Source organism: Morchella importuna (genome assembly GCF_003444635.1).
Source record: "Morchella importuna strain M04M26 chromosome Unknown Morimp01GS012, whole genome shotgun sequence".
Classification (NCBI taxonomy): domain Eukaryota; kingdom Fungi; phylum Ascomycota; class Pezizomycetes; order Pezizales; family Morchellaceae; genus Morchella; species Morchella importuna.
Window position 1 is genome coordinate 76,640 of NW_025763409.1, and position 14,476 is coordinate 91,115.

The following is a 14,476-nucleotide window of genomic DNA, read 5'->3' on the forward strand; positions in this document are numbered from 1 at the left end:
GTAACTTCTTTGAGAGTCTTGGAGGGATGATGGACCTATGACGGCAGATGACGATGCAGTTGAATTGTGACTTCAAAGGTACTGGGTACTGGGTGTGCGTATGGGTGTGTAGTCTACATATCACACAGGTATTTTGCAAAAAAAAAAAAGAAGGTTACAGCAGGGTATTTTTCTTTTCCTTATTTACTGTTTTTGTTTTCTTATTTATTTTCTGCTGAAGGTGGGTGGGTAGTGGGAAGGGATTGATGGGGGGATACATGGCATATCGAGTTACAACTTCCATCCAGCATCTGTAACTTGATGTTCTGATACAGCATAACCACAAGCAACGAGCGAATTGCGTTCTTGCAGCAGCAGGTAGGCAGGCAAGCCGTGACAACAAGCGAGACAGCTTGATGGCAGGCAATCTTGCAGGGAAGAGTACTTTTACAGAATGGCTTGCAGTTAAAGCATCTAATCAGATAGAACAGGCGGTGAGGGTAAGGGTAGTAGCAGAAGCTACATACTGCCCCTTCTTTGTACTCTAGATATTACTCTAGAGACTTCTGAGTACTCTCCCGACCAGGCTCAACCCTACCCGCATAAGTGAAGTTTCCCACCCCCCCCTTCCTAGAGTCCTTGAGGGCTCGTGCATAGCATATGTAACGCCCACGCCGCCGTCGAGATGTTTGGCGAGATGCCTCACCTCAGAGGTGTCCATACATGGCATTATGCGTGCCACAATCTCTACCGTGCACATCCAATCTCGTCTACCTAAGCACACCTGCACGCAATTCAGCCTCGAAAAAAACTACTCGCCAGATGTCGTTTTCTCCACCCAATCAACTTACCCCTTCTTTTCAGCTCGCTCGGTTAGTTAGTAGAAGTAGGGTGAGTACTTGGTAAGTAGGGTGCTCAAGGAGGGACGAACGCGACACTGCCACAGGAGGTAATAGCGTAGGCGGTACCTCTTCTACTCAGAGTAAGAGTAGCAACAGCCTAACCTCATATAACCACCTACATGTACATACTGCGGTACTTTACTTCTCTAGAGTAACTGTCTGCCTACACATCTGAAAAGAGTGAAAGAACAGCCCATCGTATCTCGGAGATGAAGAAGACAGTTTTCCGTGTCCGGAAGGATATGTCTGTCTCAGCTCACTTTCTTCTTCTTGTCTTGTTGACTTTACTTTTGAGACTAGAAGTTGGGCAGGTAGATAGAGTACGTACACTCGCAACCCCAAACCGGCACTCACGCAATAGTGCGCAGACTGGGAGAAGGGAGAGAGATAAGGCTTGGTAACGTAAAGTGAATAACGTATCCCTCTCACCTCACTCTACTCACGATAATTTTTCGCATGTATGTGGCCAAACAATAATTTGCATGCTACAAGCACCTACATACAGCGTACATACAGGACAAGGTACCTTCCAAGGAAAACATACCGTCATATCACTCTACTCTACTCTTTATGCATGTACTTCTACCAAGTACTCCTCTACCCCAAGGGGAGGTATCCTAGAAAAGCGTTCCTGCTACCTCCCCGCCGATTGGTTCCCCCTCTTTTACTCCTTGTAGTTTACATCACCAACAGAGATAACCATAATCACAACAACCATAACCTAGGCATACTATACGTACCAACAAGAAGGTTTTTAGCGATTTTGTTTCCCTGTAATCCATCTCTATGTGGGTACAAGTAGGTACTACTACAATGCCGAGATTCCGCTGTGCACCCTCCCCCTCGTGGCGTATCAGGGTCGAGAGCGAGAAACCACGGCAGCGGGAGAAACACCGCCGCCTGCATCATCATCTTCCGTCCGTGGTTTTTTTAACCCCCTTGCCCGTTGTGAGTGAGAGAAACATAGAGCTACATAAAACTACTCATGCTCATTTCACTGAGACTTTGCCATACAGGTACCACAGACACCAATTCTACGATGTGGGGTGAATCGAGATGAAATAAACAAAAAAAAAACAGGCCCGTTAAATTGTTTTACCAGCCTGGTTCTTAGACGCTTTTCTTTGAACCCCACCCTCCTGGGTTGCAGCAGAATTTAGTACTTAGGAGCTCAGATATATAACAATCCCGAAAGAAATACCTGATTTTGTCTCTCACGATCCAACATCTCCCGTCGATTCGATGTGGGTTCCAGGTTTTTCTTTTCTTCTCTTTTCTTTTCTCGTGCAAATAAGCGAATATGCATGGCATGCTATTGACAGCTCAGTCTAAGCTACAGACAGTTCATATGGAGAATTTTTTTATTCCCCTACCTTCCGTCTAAGCTTGGGTGTTTTTGTTTCATTTGTTGTTTTATTTGTTTTCATTTAACTCTACGGAGTCTAGATCGACTCCAGGTCTAGTCTGCTCTGGATGTCTGTTTACCACTGACCAAAGTAAAGTAACGACATCATCGATAGTATCACCAGCGAGAGCCTATCGATAGCATCAGGCCTCCCTGGACGTGTCTGTCTACTATTACCTCTTCTCTCTCACCGCTCGTTATCAGCGGGGTAGACTCATGATCACTCACTCTGCTCCTCTACTGGCATACGAGCGATTACACAGAGCACACAATAAAAAATGTGCCGTAGCCGGCCGATGAGAGTGTGTGAGTTATTCCAAATTACCCACGTTTTTACATTTGCGCGGGAACATCCCAGCGTGTGAGGGAGGAGAATTTTATCATACGTTGACATGCGATGGAGTGGACGATGATCTACTCTGAACTCAGTGCCATTAGCTTCGACTGGCCAGCCGAACGTTGTGTCGCATCCACTCTTCTCCCAGCTAGCTAGCGGTGGGGCATCGTGCTGTTATTTGTTGGTAGGGGAGTCTAGGGGAGAAGGAGGGGCTAGGCAGAGAGAAAGCACTCTATCTAGACTCTGGTGGGGAGGAGGAGGTAAACAAACAATTCTCACTTCCCTACACCGCCCATCATTCGCCGCCTCGTGACGACGCGTGGGCAAGTCGCGATGGGACCCAGTTACGCGGTGGGATTTTCCTTGTCGCCATGAAGAGAGATCGACATGGGCAAAAGACTCAACTCCTCTCCATATCCCACCTCACCTCACAGCATACCTACCATGCTACCCTGCCCTACTACCTAGGCATCCTCCCCACGTGGAGCAAGGGAAATGGTGTTTTTCAGCTGGGAAAGGTCAGTAAAAACTCGGCTTCGGCCGGAACTGGAGAAAAAGGGCGCCGTCCCCGGGGCAGGCCCTATCACGGGCGTTTGTTAAAAAAATAACAAATAAAAAAGCTAAAATTCTCCCCACTGGAACGCCGTGCGCGCATGCGCCGGGGAGTTACTAGTTGCCTGTCGCCTCAAGAGGTAGTAAAGTAAAGTAACAGTACCTACAGTAGGGCAACGAGCAGCAACCAACTTTGCGGATCTGAAGAGGAGGCTCAACAATCCCACGATCGCAATTGGGGGCCGAATCGCGGAGCTACAGGGGAGAAGAAGAAAAAATAAGAATTTAGGCTCCGCGGCTTCGGTCAGTGGTGGTGGCTGCGCAGGAGACTCTACAGACTGGCGGTACCTATGGCGCGAGAAGGCCTAGAGGGCGGGTGTTTGTATGGGAATCTGAGAAAATGCCAGGGTTAGCCTAGGCGCTAGTACCATTATGGCCAATTTCTATAAGTTTGATTGGCCGATTCTTTAAAAAAACGCCGAAGTTTACACACCTACCCCCATAGCTTCTCGAGCCATACCTAGAAGGTAAAGCAAGCCACCAACCGAATCACCGTAGCCACCTGCAGCACGCCGCGCGCAGAAGAAAAGAACCTATAAAATCACTTCCCACCGGGTACCTCTGAGTACCCTACTCTACTCTAGGTATTCTACATAGACAAAGCACAATGGTGGCGAATTCTTACTCAGAAGAGGAGGTCGAGGATGAGTGCATGGCATCCACCCATCCATCCAGCGGACGAGTGCATTTGAAACTTGGAATTGATGGTAATGGACTCGTACTGTAAACCGTGCAGTAGACCGAGGAGAATACCTTGTGGAGTTCGTCCAAAAAAAAGTTTTATTTTTTTCATGAGAAAAATATTTCTCATCACTGCCCGGACTAAGACTACATGGTACTCTACTCTATAGTCTAGAGTTAGTTACTACATGTAGGTACATACTCCACCTACAGCACTGATCTTTGCAATTGACAAAGCCACATGTGCAGTTGGGATGATCGGATGAAAATATAACTACCTCTACTCTAGTTACCTGTCTACCTACTACTCTAGCTCATAGTAGGATGGGGATGACTTTAGAGTAATGTAGGTACCCCCTCAGCCCACCTTGTACTGACATTACTAGAGTAGGTACACAGATACTTGTACTCCATGTACCTGTAGGTACAGCCGTAGAGTAGTACCATGTACCTGTACCTACAGTACCTATGCGCGTCCCAGCCGGTGCGCTGTTGTCGTTCGTCCGTTCAGGAACCAGGCTGGGCAATTGCAGCTCTACCTGTAACCTAGATACCTTCTGGTAGGTATTCACAACGTGGTGTTGTTGCCCTATCACACCCCCGGGAAGATCCTACGTGTGCTGTCTAGAACACAGTCAGTTTTATTTGAAACCGATCTGGTTTGATCCGAGTGGATGGATGGCGGCGGTGGTTTTCTTGGCTGCACTGCACGTCAGGCTTAAAATCTTCTGTACCTTGCGCATGCCGTTGATCGAGGGTTGTCAGCCATCCATCGGGGCTGAATTGGTGTGAAGACGGTGATGTGTGTATGTGTGGAACGGTGGGTATGTCACTGTTTTGCATGGCGGGGTTGTTTAGGCGTTTTTGTGGGGTGACTGATATGATGGATGATGGATGGTGATGATGGGTAAGCTGCTAACATAAGGTGGTTCATTACTAGTAATATTGCTACTGTTTCGTTGCTAGAATTCTATTGGGCAATGATTGATCGGCGTGTAAAACAAAAAGCTACGGATGGTGATACAACTGCGAAGGATGACAGCAATTATTAACAGCCTTACACTTTCTCCAAAGCACTTCTGACACTTTCAATGATCTTCTTTCCATCATTGATCCTCTTCAAGCCCTCGTCCTCAATGGTTCCGTGTTCTTCGACCTTTACGCCCTCTCTCAGCCTGTCCCAGCCCCATCTCTCGGTCTTCGCAATGGCAACTCTTCCACGTTCCATCACAGCATCTTGGAATTGCCCTCTCTCCCTCTCCCATTTTGTCTGAAGTAGCCTAGCGCTATATACCACCGCTACCGCCGTAGCGCTCAAGCTCGAGTACACAGAAATCTCCAAAGCATACAACATCGCCGAGACTAGGGCTCCGCTCGCGGATAGCGAAGCACTCTTCAATAGAAGCCTATTCGCACTCGACTGCAGTACCGGCACCATATCTCTAACAATGTCGCCCACTGCCTGCGCAATAAACGGCGGGCTGTACTTAGGGCCGCCTATATACTTACCATCTCTCCTTCCCGCATCCAAATCCACATTAGTAGCAGTATTAGCATCAGAATTACCCAGATTGAATGCAAGTTCCTCCTCCACCGAAGTTGGGGCATGCGCGGGGGTCGTCCCCTTGCCGTCCCCGTGGTATCCGGCGCCCGAGAAGCGCCCGGCGAGAAACAGTAATTTCTTCTTTGAGTCTGTAAGAAACCCAGCGGCTAGCACGTCACGCGTGTTTGAGCTCACGTCGTCGGTTGCCCAGATAAGCTTCCACCACGCCAGGTCGTTCCATGGTTTAGTCTTGAAGGCTGCATCGAGGCCGCCTTGGAGCTCCTCATGCGCGTACTGAGACCAGGACTTGAGCGCGCGCGATAGGCTGCCGAATGTGTCTGCCTTGGGTGCGGACGAAGAGTTAGCAACAGAGGCTCTGTTTTCGATTGCTGTTTGTGCCGCGAGGATTTCGTCCTCCTCCTTGCGGAGCAACACTTCTGCCTCGGAAATGATCGAATAAGCAAGCTCCTTGACAACGGGCTTGACGGCCCCCTCTGGGCCGCTGTGAGTCCCGTCCGTGATCCATTTCGTGATCTTTTCGATGCCGCTCTGGAGCATCTCGCGCTGAAAGGTGGACGCATACAGTGTCGATTCCTCGAGCTGCGCAATTGCGTCCTCCGCGATCTTCAGATCCACGATTTTTACGTCACCTTCGTCGTGTGCAGCGGAGCTGAAGGCCGTGACTGGAAGCGACAGGGCCTTCAGTACCCGGCCGGTGCTGCTGCTACTGCATTTCTGATTAAGAAGTGTTGAGAGCCCGTCTGAACCCTCGCCAGCCCAGACGAGCGTCTTATGGACCGGGTATTCTATTACTCGAGCGCCAGGAATTTCCGTCGCCTTGAGAGCGACGACCGTGAGGTCTTCTGGGGGTGCATATGGCAGGGGCGCGAGAAGGATCTCGAGGGCAGAGGATCTAAGGAGCGGGGATGGCACTGAAAGTAGTGAAATTGGGGAACCGGTGGGGGTTGTGATATTTGTGGGAGGCCCATAGCTATTATCCAATTGATTTTTAACCCGTTAGACCAGCAGATCCATATAGACTAAGAGAAAGACAAAGACAAGGACAAGAAGAAAAAAATGATAATATTATTATTATAAAAAATTATATGTGATGGGCGCGCCGCAGGAAAAGGGAGAAAAGGAAAAACACAACCCTCTTCCTTGTGCGAATTGGAAAAATGGCCCGGTGTTGTTCTATTTTCTTTTCTTTTCTTTTATTTTTCGGCAGTTTAATTGAAACATACCGAATTAATAGGGCACGACCACCACCATCACCAGTAGCACCTCCAGCACCTCTCGAGGAAGAAGACGATGAAGAGCAAGCGGAAGACCAGGTAAGGATCTCCTTCACCCATTGTTCCTTCCCCACCTCCAGTTCCGTCGACAGTGGGTCGGCCAGTAGCACCGCGACGAGTCTCCCCTCCGACCCGCTCCGTCCAAGAACTGCATCACACTCCAGCGCACAATCAGTAATACAGTTTCCCCTACTCAATGCAAGATCTATCCTGCTTGAACCATGAACCGTGCAAAAAAACTCAATCTGAGCTGTCTGGTCTGTGGTATCGTATCTCCGAAACACAACAGCAAGGCAACAGGGCAACAAAGATCTCAGCTGAACTTGAGCTGCCGGCTGGCTCGCTGGCTGGATATGGGCGCGCGGGGGAGATACGCGGGGACGTGGGGATATGCAGAAACACGATAACCAAGCCAAATAATCAAATAATCAAATGAAAAAAATGAAAAAATGAAAAATGGAACTGGAAACTGGAACTAGAAATGATCATATCGAATCAACAGAAAGGAAGAAAAAAACTCTAAAACGCACCAGCAACCCTAACCCCCGCATCATGTTCCCCCGGCTGGTCGAGCAAGCCCCGCAACACAAGCCTTACTCTCCCCTCGCCCGCAAACCCAGCGCGCGCCAGGCCTACGAGCCCGTCTGCCACGACTGCGCGCGCGGTGGTGCTGGTAGTGGGCAGCGACGCCTTGATACTCGTTGACGATATCGAGCTGATGCCCCGGGCCCGGCTCCGGGCCCGGAGCTGTGGTTGTAGTAGTCGCCGAGCTGGCCTTGGGAAGAAGGAGATGCCGCCGCGGGCCCTGAGATGCGTGGAGAGGAGGTTGTAGGGGTGGTGGTGCGGCATTGCGTGCATCATCTACCGAACGAACCAGAAAGGACCAGGAAAGGGAGAGGTTGACACTGGAAATGGTTTCGGACGGAGCTTTTTTTTCTGAGAGAGAGAGGCGGGGGATCGCGACGATGACGTTATGAAACGAAGCTTTTTTGTGCCAAGAGGGATGGGCCGCAGGGATCGGGAGAAGATGCGGAGGGACATGGAACATCACTCGACGGTTAGAGTAGAGACCGTAGAGTAATAGAGTATCTCTCTATCGGGCACTTTGGGAGAGGAATGATATGTCTCGCCGGCCTGGATCTGGCTACATATGTGAGTTGCTTGCAGCATAAGTTACTCTGTCTCCCCACAAATGCACATATGAGACGAGAGCAGAATCCCGAAAAAACAACGTTCCTACCTACATACATATCTGCAGGCCACTCTTACAAATTGGGTTTTCTTACTCTATCTCTGCTGTTCTGCGGTGTGGGTGCGGGTGTGGGTGTGGTGGTGGATGTGGCGTGCATGCTTTTACTCTAAACATTTTTTGCCTTACGCTTGGTACTGATGTTCCAACAATTGCACTTTTTTCAATCGTTCGGGAAGTGCCATGGAGCGTACGACGGATCCGGTAGTGCCTGAAGGTTTTGGGTTTTGGGTTTTGGGTTTTGGGGGCTTCTGTAGCCGGCGAAGGGGACGTATCATTGACTGGCTGGGCACGGGAAATAGTAAGCTGCCCGGAGGAGAATTGAGTATTTGCGATGAGACTAGTGTAAACTATCCGACCCACTCCAAGGCATTGGATAGCGAGACAAATATGGGGAGACCTCTGACATCATTGGCGGTCGAAAACAGCGTTCAATGGCCTCCGAGGGGGGTTACCGATGGCGACATTGAATCAATTGCTTGCCTGCTTGATCCATATATCGTCGGGTTACGAGTTACAGATGGAAGTATTAGATATCGTGTTCAATTGCAAAATAGATAGACCTTATTTTCTTTCGTGAGTAGCACGTAATCCATCATGAGGTCCGGCATTTCCGGCGCGCGGTGTCTAACTCAATTGCAACCTACTCTACCACACCACCCTACTAAACTACACCTACGGAAAACTAGGTTGGGACGGAGGGGGGGGGGTGCAATTCCATTATTGTTAACAAATGCACGGACGTACAATACTCCGTCGGTGTGGATACCAATGATTGGGTTGTTCGTGGGGTAGAGAGAGGTACAGATATAGAACAGCACTTCCTGGTTGGGTTGAGATTCATCTGGTTGCAAAAGCCAAAGCCAAAACCATATCATTGATCGTCGGCACTACCCTAAGATGGGGGGCTGGACTTTTTTTTTTGCTTTTGCTCTTGGGGGACAGCGACAGCTAGACAGCAACAGCAAACTTTACAGCAAGTGCATGCAAACTTTACAGCGACCTAGAATAGGAAGGATATGTGCACATAGGTACCTACTCTACTCGGACATACACAGGAGGAGGCGCAAATGGATGGATTTGTGTAGACAGATAGTTACTCTACCTATCTTGGCCATCTGGGACAACAATTGCATCGTGCTGGAATTCCCCGATCTCCAGCTGGCCGTCGGGGCGTGAGGGATCACTGGACTGTGAATGAGTGCGTAATGCAAACTGGCTGCGCGATGCATATCAGAGCTATCAATGACCATTCAACCCGTCGGAGAAATACTCCAACAGTTCAGAATACTCGTTGTAGAAGTTACATAGCTTGCTAGTATGTAGCACGAGAGCACCAATCACATGTAGAACAGCCAGCTGAAAGAAACCCCACATGTTTACTTTTACTTATAATCACTCTGCTAATACATACCCCCCTCCACATGCCCTGGAAGCACCTCGTGTAACGTGAGTCGCAAGGAATAGCGAATGATCAAGATAAGGGGAACTGCACCACCGCGTATCTTGGGATGATCAATCTGGTGATACGAATCATGGATGCTTTAGGAATTGATATGCATCCCGGATTCCGCAATGGGACCTGAAACACAGCCAATGACTGCGCACAAACAACCCGAGCAGATAGAGCCCTTCATAGGATGTCACTCGAGCAAATATTGCAGCGGCGGATATGTCAACACGTCAAGAAGTGCCCATGACTTACCCCGCCTAGATCCCGCTCCAGGGCTACGTAGTTGAAGAGGCATGTACAGAACAGTGTCTGCTGGAAGAACATTCCACGAGGGTGTGGTGCGTGCGTGATGGATCGAGTTCTATCTCGCTGGCAGTTGTCGGGTTTGTAACCAACCCAGGAATATCGCACCCATTTCCCAATGCTGACACTGCTGGCTAGTGGCTGCACATTCCAGTACTGCCTAGTAGAGTATGTGAACGGGTGATATATCGTGACTCCCCACATCACCTCTCCCCCCACCAACCAACCCACCACCACCACCACCACCACCACCAGCCAACCAACCATCACCATCCCAACATTCAGTATCCAACATCCAATACGTTACCGCCCTCACCCTCCCTCTCCTCCCACCAAGCTGCTGTCGATCGCACACTACCTTCCTACCCTGCAGCTGATCACCATTCCTACCACACCCCTTGCTTCCCATTCCGAAGTCTCCCTCACACGTCATGTTTGCAACGGGTACTGTGTGGTTGTGTAAGCAAGCAAGCACGTTTAGTTGACAGGTCCTATCTGCTAGGTTTAATTAGAGATCTACAGCTAGTTCGGTTTGAACCGTACCGGGGAGGCGCAGATTTATCCGCTGGAGATAGGGATTGGCTTCCGGCCCGGGGTTATGTCGATCCCGGTAATATAGTCTATATACGAGCCCAGCAACGACGGCGAAGATGAGGAGGTTGGATGGAGGGAGTGTGGATAGGGTACCAGGTAAGGGGATATATGGAAATGGAAAACCCGGCCGCCGGCCGTCATTTCAGCTGAATGTGGTATGTTGATTACTGTATTATACATGTAGATTGATTGTATCTACGCTCGGCTGTAATCTGCGTATAAATGGGGCCGACCTCGCATGCATATATCTCCATCCCACCCGCCATATACGGTTTGGCCGTCGGGTAGATGTTTCTTCTCTGCGCCTGGGTTGTGTTGGCGGGCACAGTAAGGTGTAATCTATAAAGTAAGGTATATGAGAAAACGACTAGATGGTCATTGCCAGCTACCCACTGGTGGTATACCGTGTATGCGTGCATGCGTATACGTACATACATACAAGTAGATCTTGTTGCAACGCCGGAACGCGTGCTGCAGAAGGTTTGTAAACATCACGCCATGGTGGTTACGAGTCTGTTGGATATCCTAGAAGAGCTGAAGAGAGGTAGTGGGCTCGGGGACTCCGATGGGGTGAGAGGGCGAAAGGGGCGTGATGGTAAGTTTGAGTCGAGACAGAGGTCTCGAGCTTGTGCGCACAGAGGGAGAAGAGCAGTTTAGCAAATCAACAGTGCTGTTTATTCATCCTATACCCATCCCGTATTTCTAACGCTGCCGAAAAAGGAAGGACCCTTCCTCCTGATGCTGCACGAGTGCTGTAGCCGTGGCTCCAGATGATCTTCCTTCCTACACCTCGTGGCTGCCTGAAGAGATATGCTTTTCCTTCGGTTGGGTCGCTTCTGTTGAGAGAAGGGCGAGTCATAAAGCTTCAGTTTTATAGGAGCCCGAATAGGAAACCATTCCTCTTGACGGCGGGTCATTTAATATTCGACACTATGGCATTACTGCCTTGAACGACACATACCCAACAGTTTCTGCCGCTACTCACCGAGTGATGATACGTGATGGATAGGTGATGAGTGTATTCATAGGTTATCACTCGGTGTGTTTGCCCCCCCGTCGGGCTTACATCTTACAAAACTCTTTCCTTGCGTCAATTAATGCTTTGATTGACGTTAAATGACCCTATCTCTGGAGTTATTTGTGTGTACCGGGAAAAGAACAAGACCGGTGGATAAGTATTCTTCCACAGCATGCTTGGAAGGCGTGGGTTAGGGTTTTGGTATAGTGTAGACAAGGAGATCACCAAGACGAGGCATATATCTCCACAAGAAATATTACTAGATCTAGACCAAACTATAGCTAAGGACAGTAAGTCTAAGAACACCACCAAAGCACATATATGGGCAACCCTACGCCTCATTCCCCGAGAGCATACTTTCGCCACCCTTCCCCACTGGCTATAGCGTATTCAGAACTATCGGTTACGCCACATAAACCGGCCTGGACATTAGGGGAAAGGACTGTAGAGATTTTGAAAGCTAGCTAGCTGACCAGACTATAATCACAGAATGGCAAGACTACATGCAGCAATATATGCCTTCAGAACCATCGCCGTTAGCTGAGAAAACTTCCCTCAGCATGGCTTTTTGTATAAATTTATTGCAATTTTTCTAGCCCTCCTTGTGCGTAGGGTAGGTACAATGATATCGATTAGATCATCTCTGGCCCCATAATGGTATGCATAGCTTGAACTATCATCTTAGCCTCTCGCTTGAAAATTACTCTCTCTTTAATTCCTATCCCTGATCTCTCCCGGCAATTAGCTGATCATCGCAAGACCCCGCCGGATTCACGGCCAAGGATATATCGCCAGGGTCTAGCGCAACATTTCCAATTTTATAAAATAGTAGATAATGTTAACTAACTACAGGGGGCTAGCTACACAGCTTGCAATATTGCTTTCTAGATCTCATGTTCAGATTCTCCTCGAGCTCGGCCTTCGTAACCCTAAGCTTTACATATGGAGTTATGTTCAACTAAGACAAAAGAAATATTACCTCCCTTCATGTCCCATATCTGTGGCACCTTGGAAGAAGCTCGGTCCCTATATGAATGGAAATCTAATAGCTTTTCTTGCGTATGGGTTTCGTTTTGGGGTTTTAGTCATGATATGTCACTCGTTTTCATTGTGCTCAGTTCTTGAGATGATATCATGATATTGATTTTTGATTTTCTCAGTAGAATATATTAGTATTGATTTTTGCTTTTTTTGTGACAATATAATCATGATTGAATTGATTTTCCTTTTTTAGAGCAATATAGTTATAATTATATTAATTTTTGTTTTTCTTTATACGATATCAAGGTATTGATTTTTGCTCTACCCGATACAATATCACATTATCAACTTGAATATTTGCTTTTCTTGGTATGATATAACTTGAATCATGATAACATTGATTCAAGTTTTTGTTTCTCTTTATAATTAGTAGATTTTGGTATTATCTTCCGCTTGGAGCCTGAGATCCTCCTCCGATTCCGTCCTCGAACCTGTCCCAACTCTGCCGTATTCAAAATTGTTCCTGAACCCAGGCCCAAGCCATTAGAATTAGCAAGAGATTTTTTGCTGATAAAGTATTAATAGACCAACGTGAATGCAGGTATATGTAACGGCAATATTATATTTCGGCTAAGGTGATGGATTGGGTTGTGAAGAGAAGGAATCGCGCAGTTGGACTATGATTTGTAATGGGTTTTCTGTTATGTTCTTTCGGTTTCCGTTACGCAAGATGTTAGTCATCAACGGACTAGGAGTTGGATATATAAGGGGGTGTTGTCTCGTACCTTTTCATGTTTTCCTTCCTTTCCTTTTCTCTTCACGGAACTTCTTGTACTTATTCCACGAATACTACTTTGTTCTACACCTCGTCATAGGGCTTAACTAGTTAGTCATACTAGGCAAAGCCACTTCATAGTCCACAGTCTCGAATACCTATTGCTACGTCCTCCACTCGGTTGTATTCCTTGGCATCATAGTCCCTACGTCCATAGACCCCCGTTACACCAAGTTCCGTCCTCTATTGCCAACCAATACAACACCATAGTCTACCATGGCGGCACATCTCCCTATTGATTATCAACAGCTAAGCGATGCCCTTCAGACCTTCTTTCAAGAACATCCAGAGGTGGATGGCAATGTCGGAATAGAAGCCTATGCACTTCTTCAACGAGCACAACATGGCCTTGCTCAGTATGCAACGGACTTACAGGAGGTGGAGAGGGAGGCTGGAAATGCAAGGGAGATGTTCGAACGAGATCTAGCCGCTGCCAGGGCCCACCGAGTCGCTGTTGAGGTGGTTGCCCCTGATGAAGAACCAATCGGAGAAGATAATGCCCCACCGGTACCTCCAGTTCCACCTGTTCCAGTGGTCACCCAACGGTCGGAAAAACTCCCAGACCCTGAAGTATTTAAGGGAGATCGCGATCGAGAAAGACTACACCTATTTAAGCAACAGATGAAAATCAAGCTATTGGGAAATACCGACCGCTTTCCCACACTACAGTCCAAATTATCCTATGCATTCAGTCGATTGGAGGGTGTCGCCGCCAATCAGTCCTTACAATACGTTGGAGAAGAAGGCATCGCTTTGCCTTCCATGTTACGGTTTTATGAAATCTTAGATACTGCTTTTGGGGATCCTGATCGAATGCGTACAGCTAGGAGGAACTTTAGGAACATTCGTCAACGAAACAGAACCTTTGCTGATTACTTCGCCGAATTCCAACGGTATGCTGCCGAGTCAGGGATGGATGAAGTCTCTCAGATTGAGGCTTTAATGGAGGGTATTAATGCGGAACTCGATGAATCGATGATACATCATGAAACTCCTGCGACAGTAGATGCCTGCGCGACACTTTTGCAACGGTTAGATAATCGACGACGAGCGGCAGAAGCTAAGCGAGGAAATAAAAAGCCTTGGAATGCTACTGCTGCTCCGACCCCTCGCCCCCATCAGGGAATTCTGTCCCTATTCCTCGCGCTGCCGCTCCAGCTATCAATGCACCTACCCCTGAGAACCATCCCTCATTCCGCCCGGGAGGTGATGTACCGATGGATCTGTCCGGGGGACGTCGTCGCCCCACCCCCGCCGAAAGAAATGCCCGCTTAGCTGAGGGCCGATGT

General features: G+C 48.3%; 1 protein-coding gene across 1 annotated transcript; it reads right to left on the reverse strand.

Annotated features, from left to right (window-relative positions):
- Window positions 1-4,973: 4,973 nt before the first annotated feature.
- Window positions 4,974-7,603, reverse strand: LAJ45_04709 (uncharacterized protein; the record flags this gene model as incomplete). Its single annotated transcript, XM_046114286.1, has 3 exons — window positions 4,974-6,450; window positions 6,704-6,902; window positions 7,285-7,603. The coding sequence occupies 3 exons, from the start codon at window positions 7,601-7,603 to the stop codon at window positions 4,974-4,976; spliced, it is 1,995 nt and encodes a 664-aa protein (XP_045972312.1).
- Between the last annotated feature and the right edge of the window lie 6,873 nt (window positions 7,604-14,476).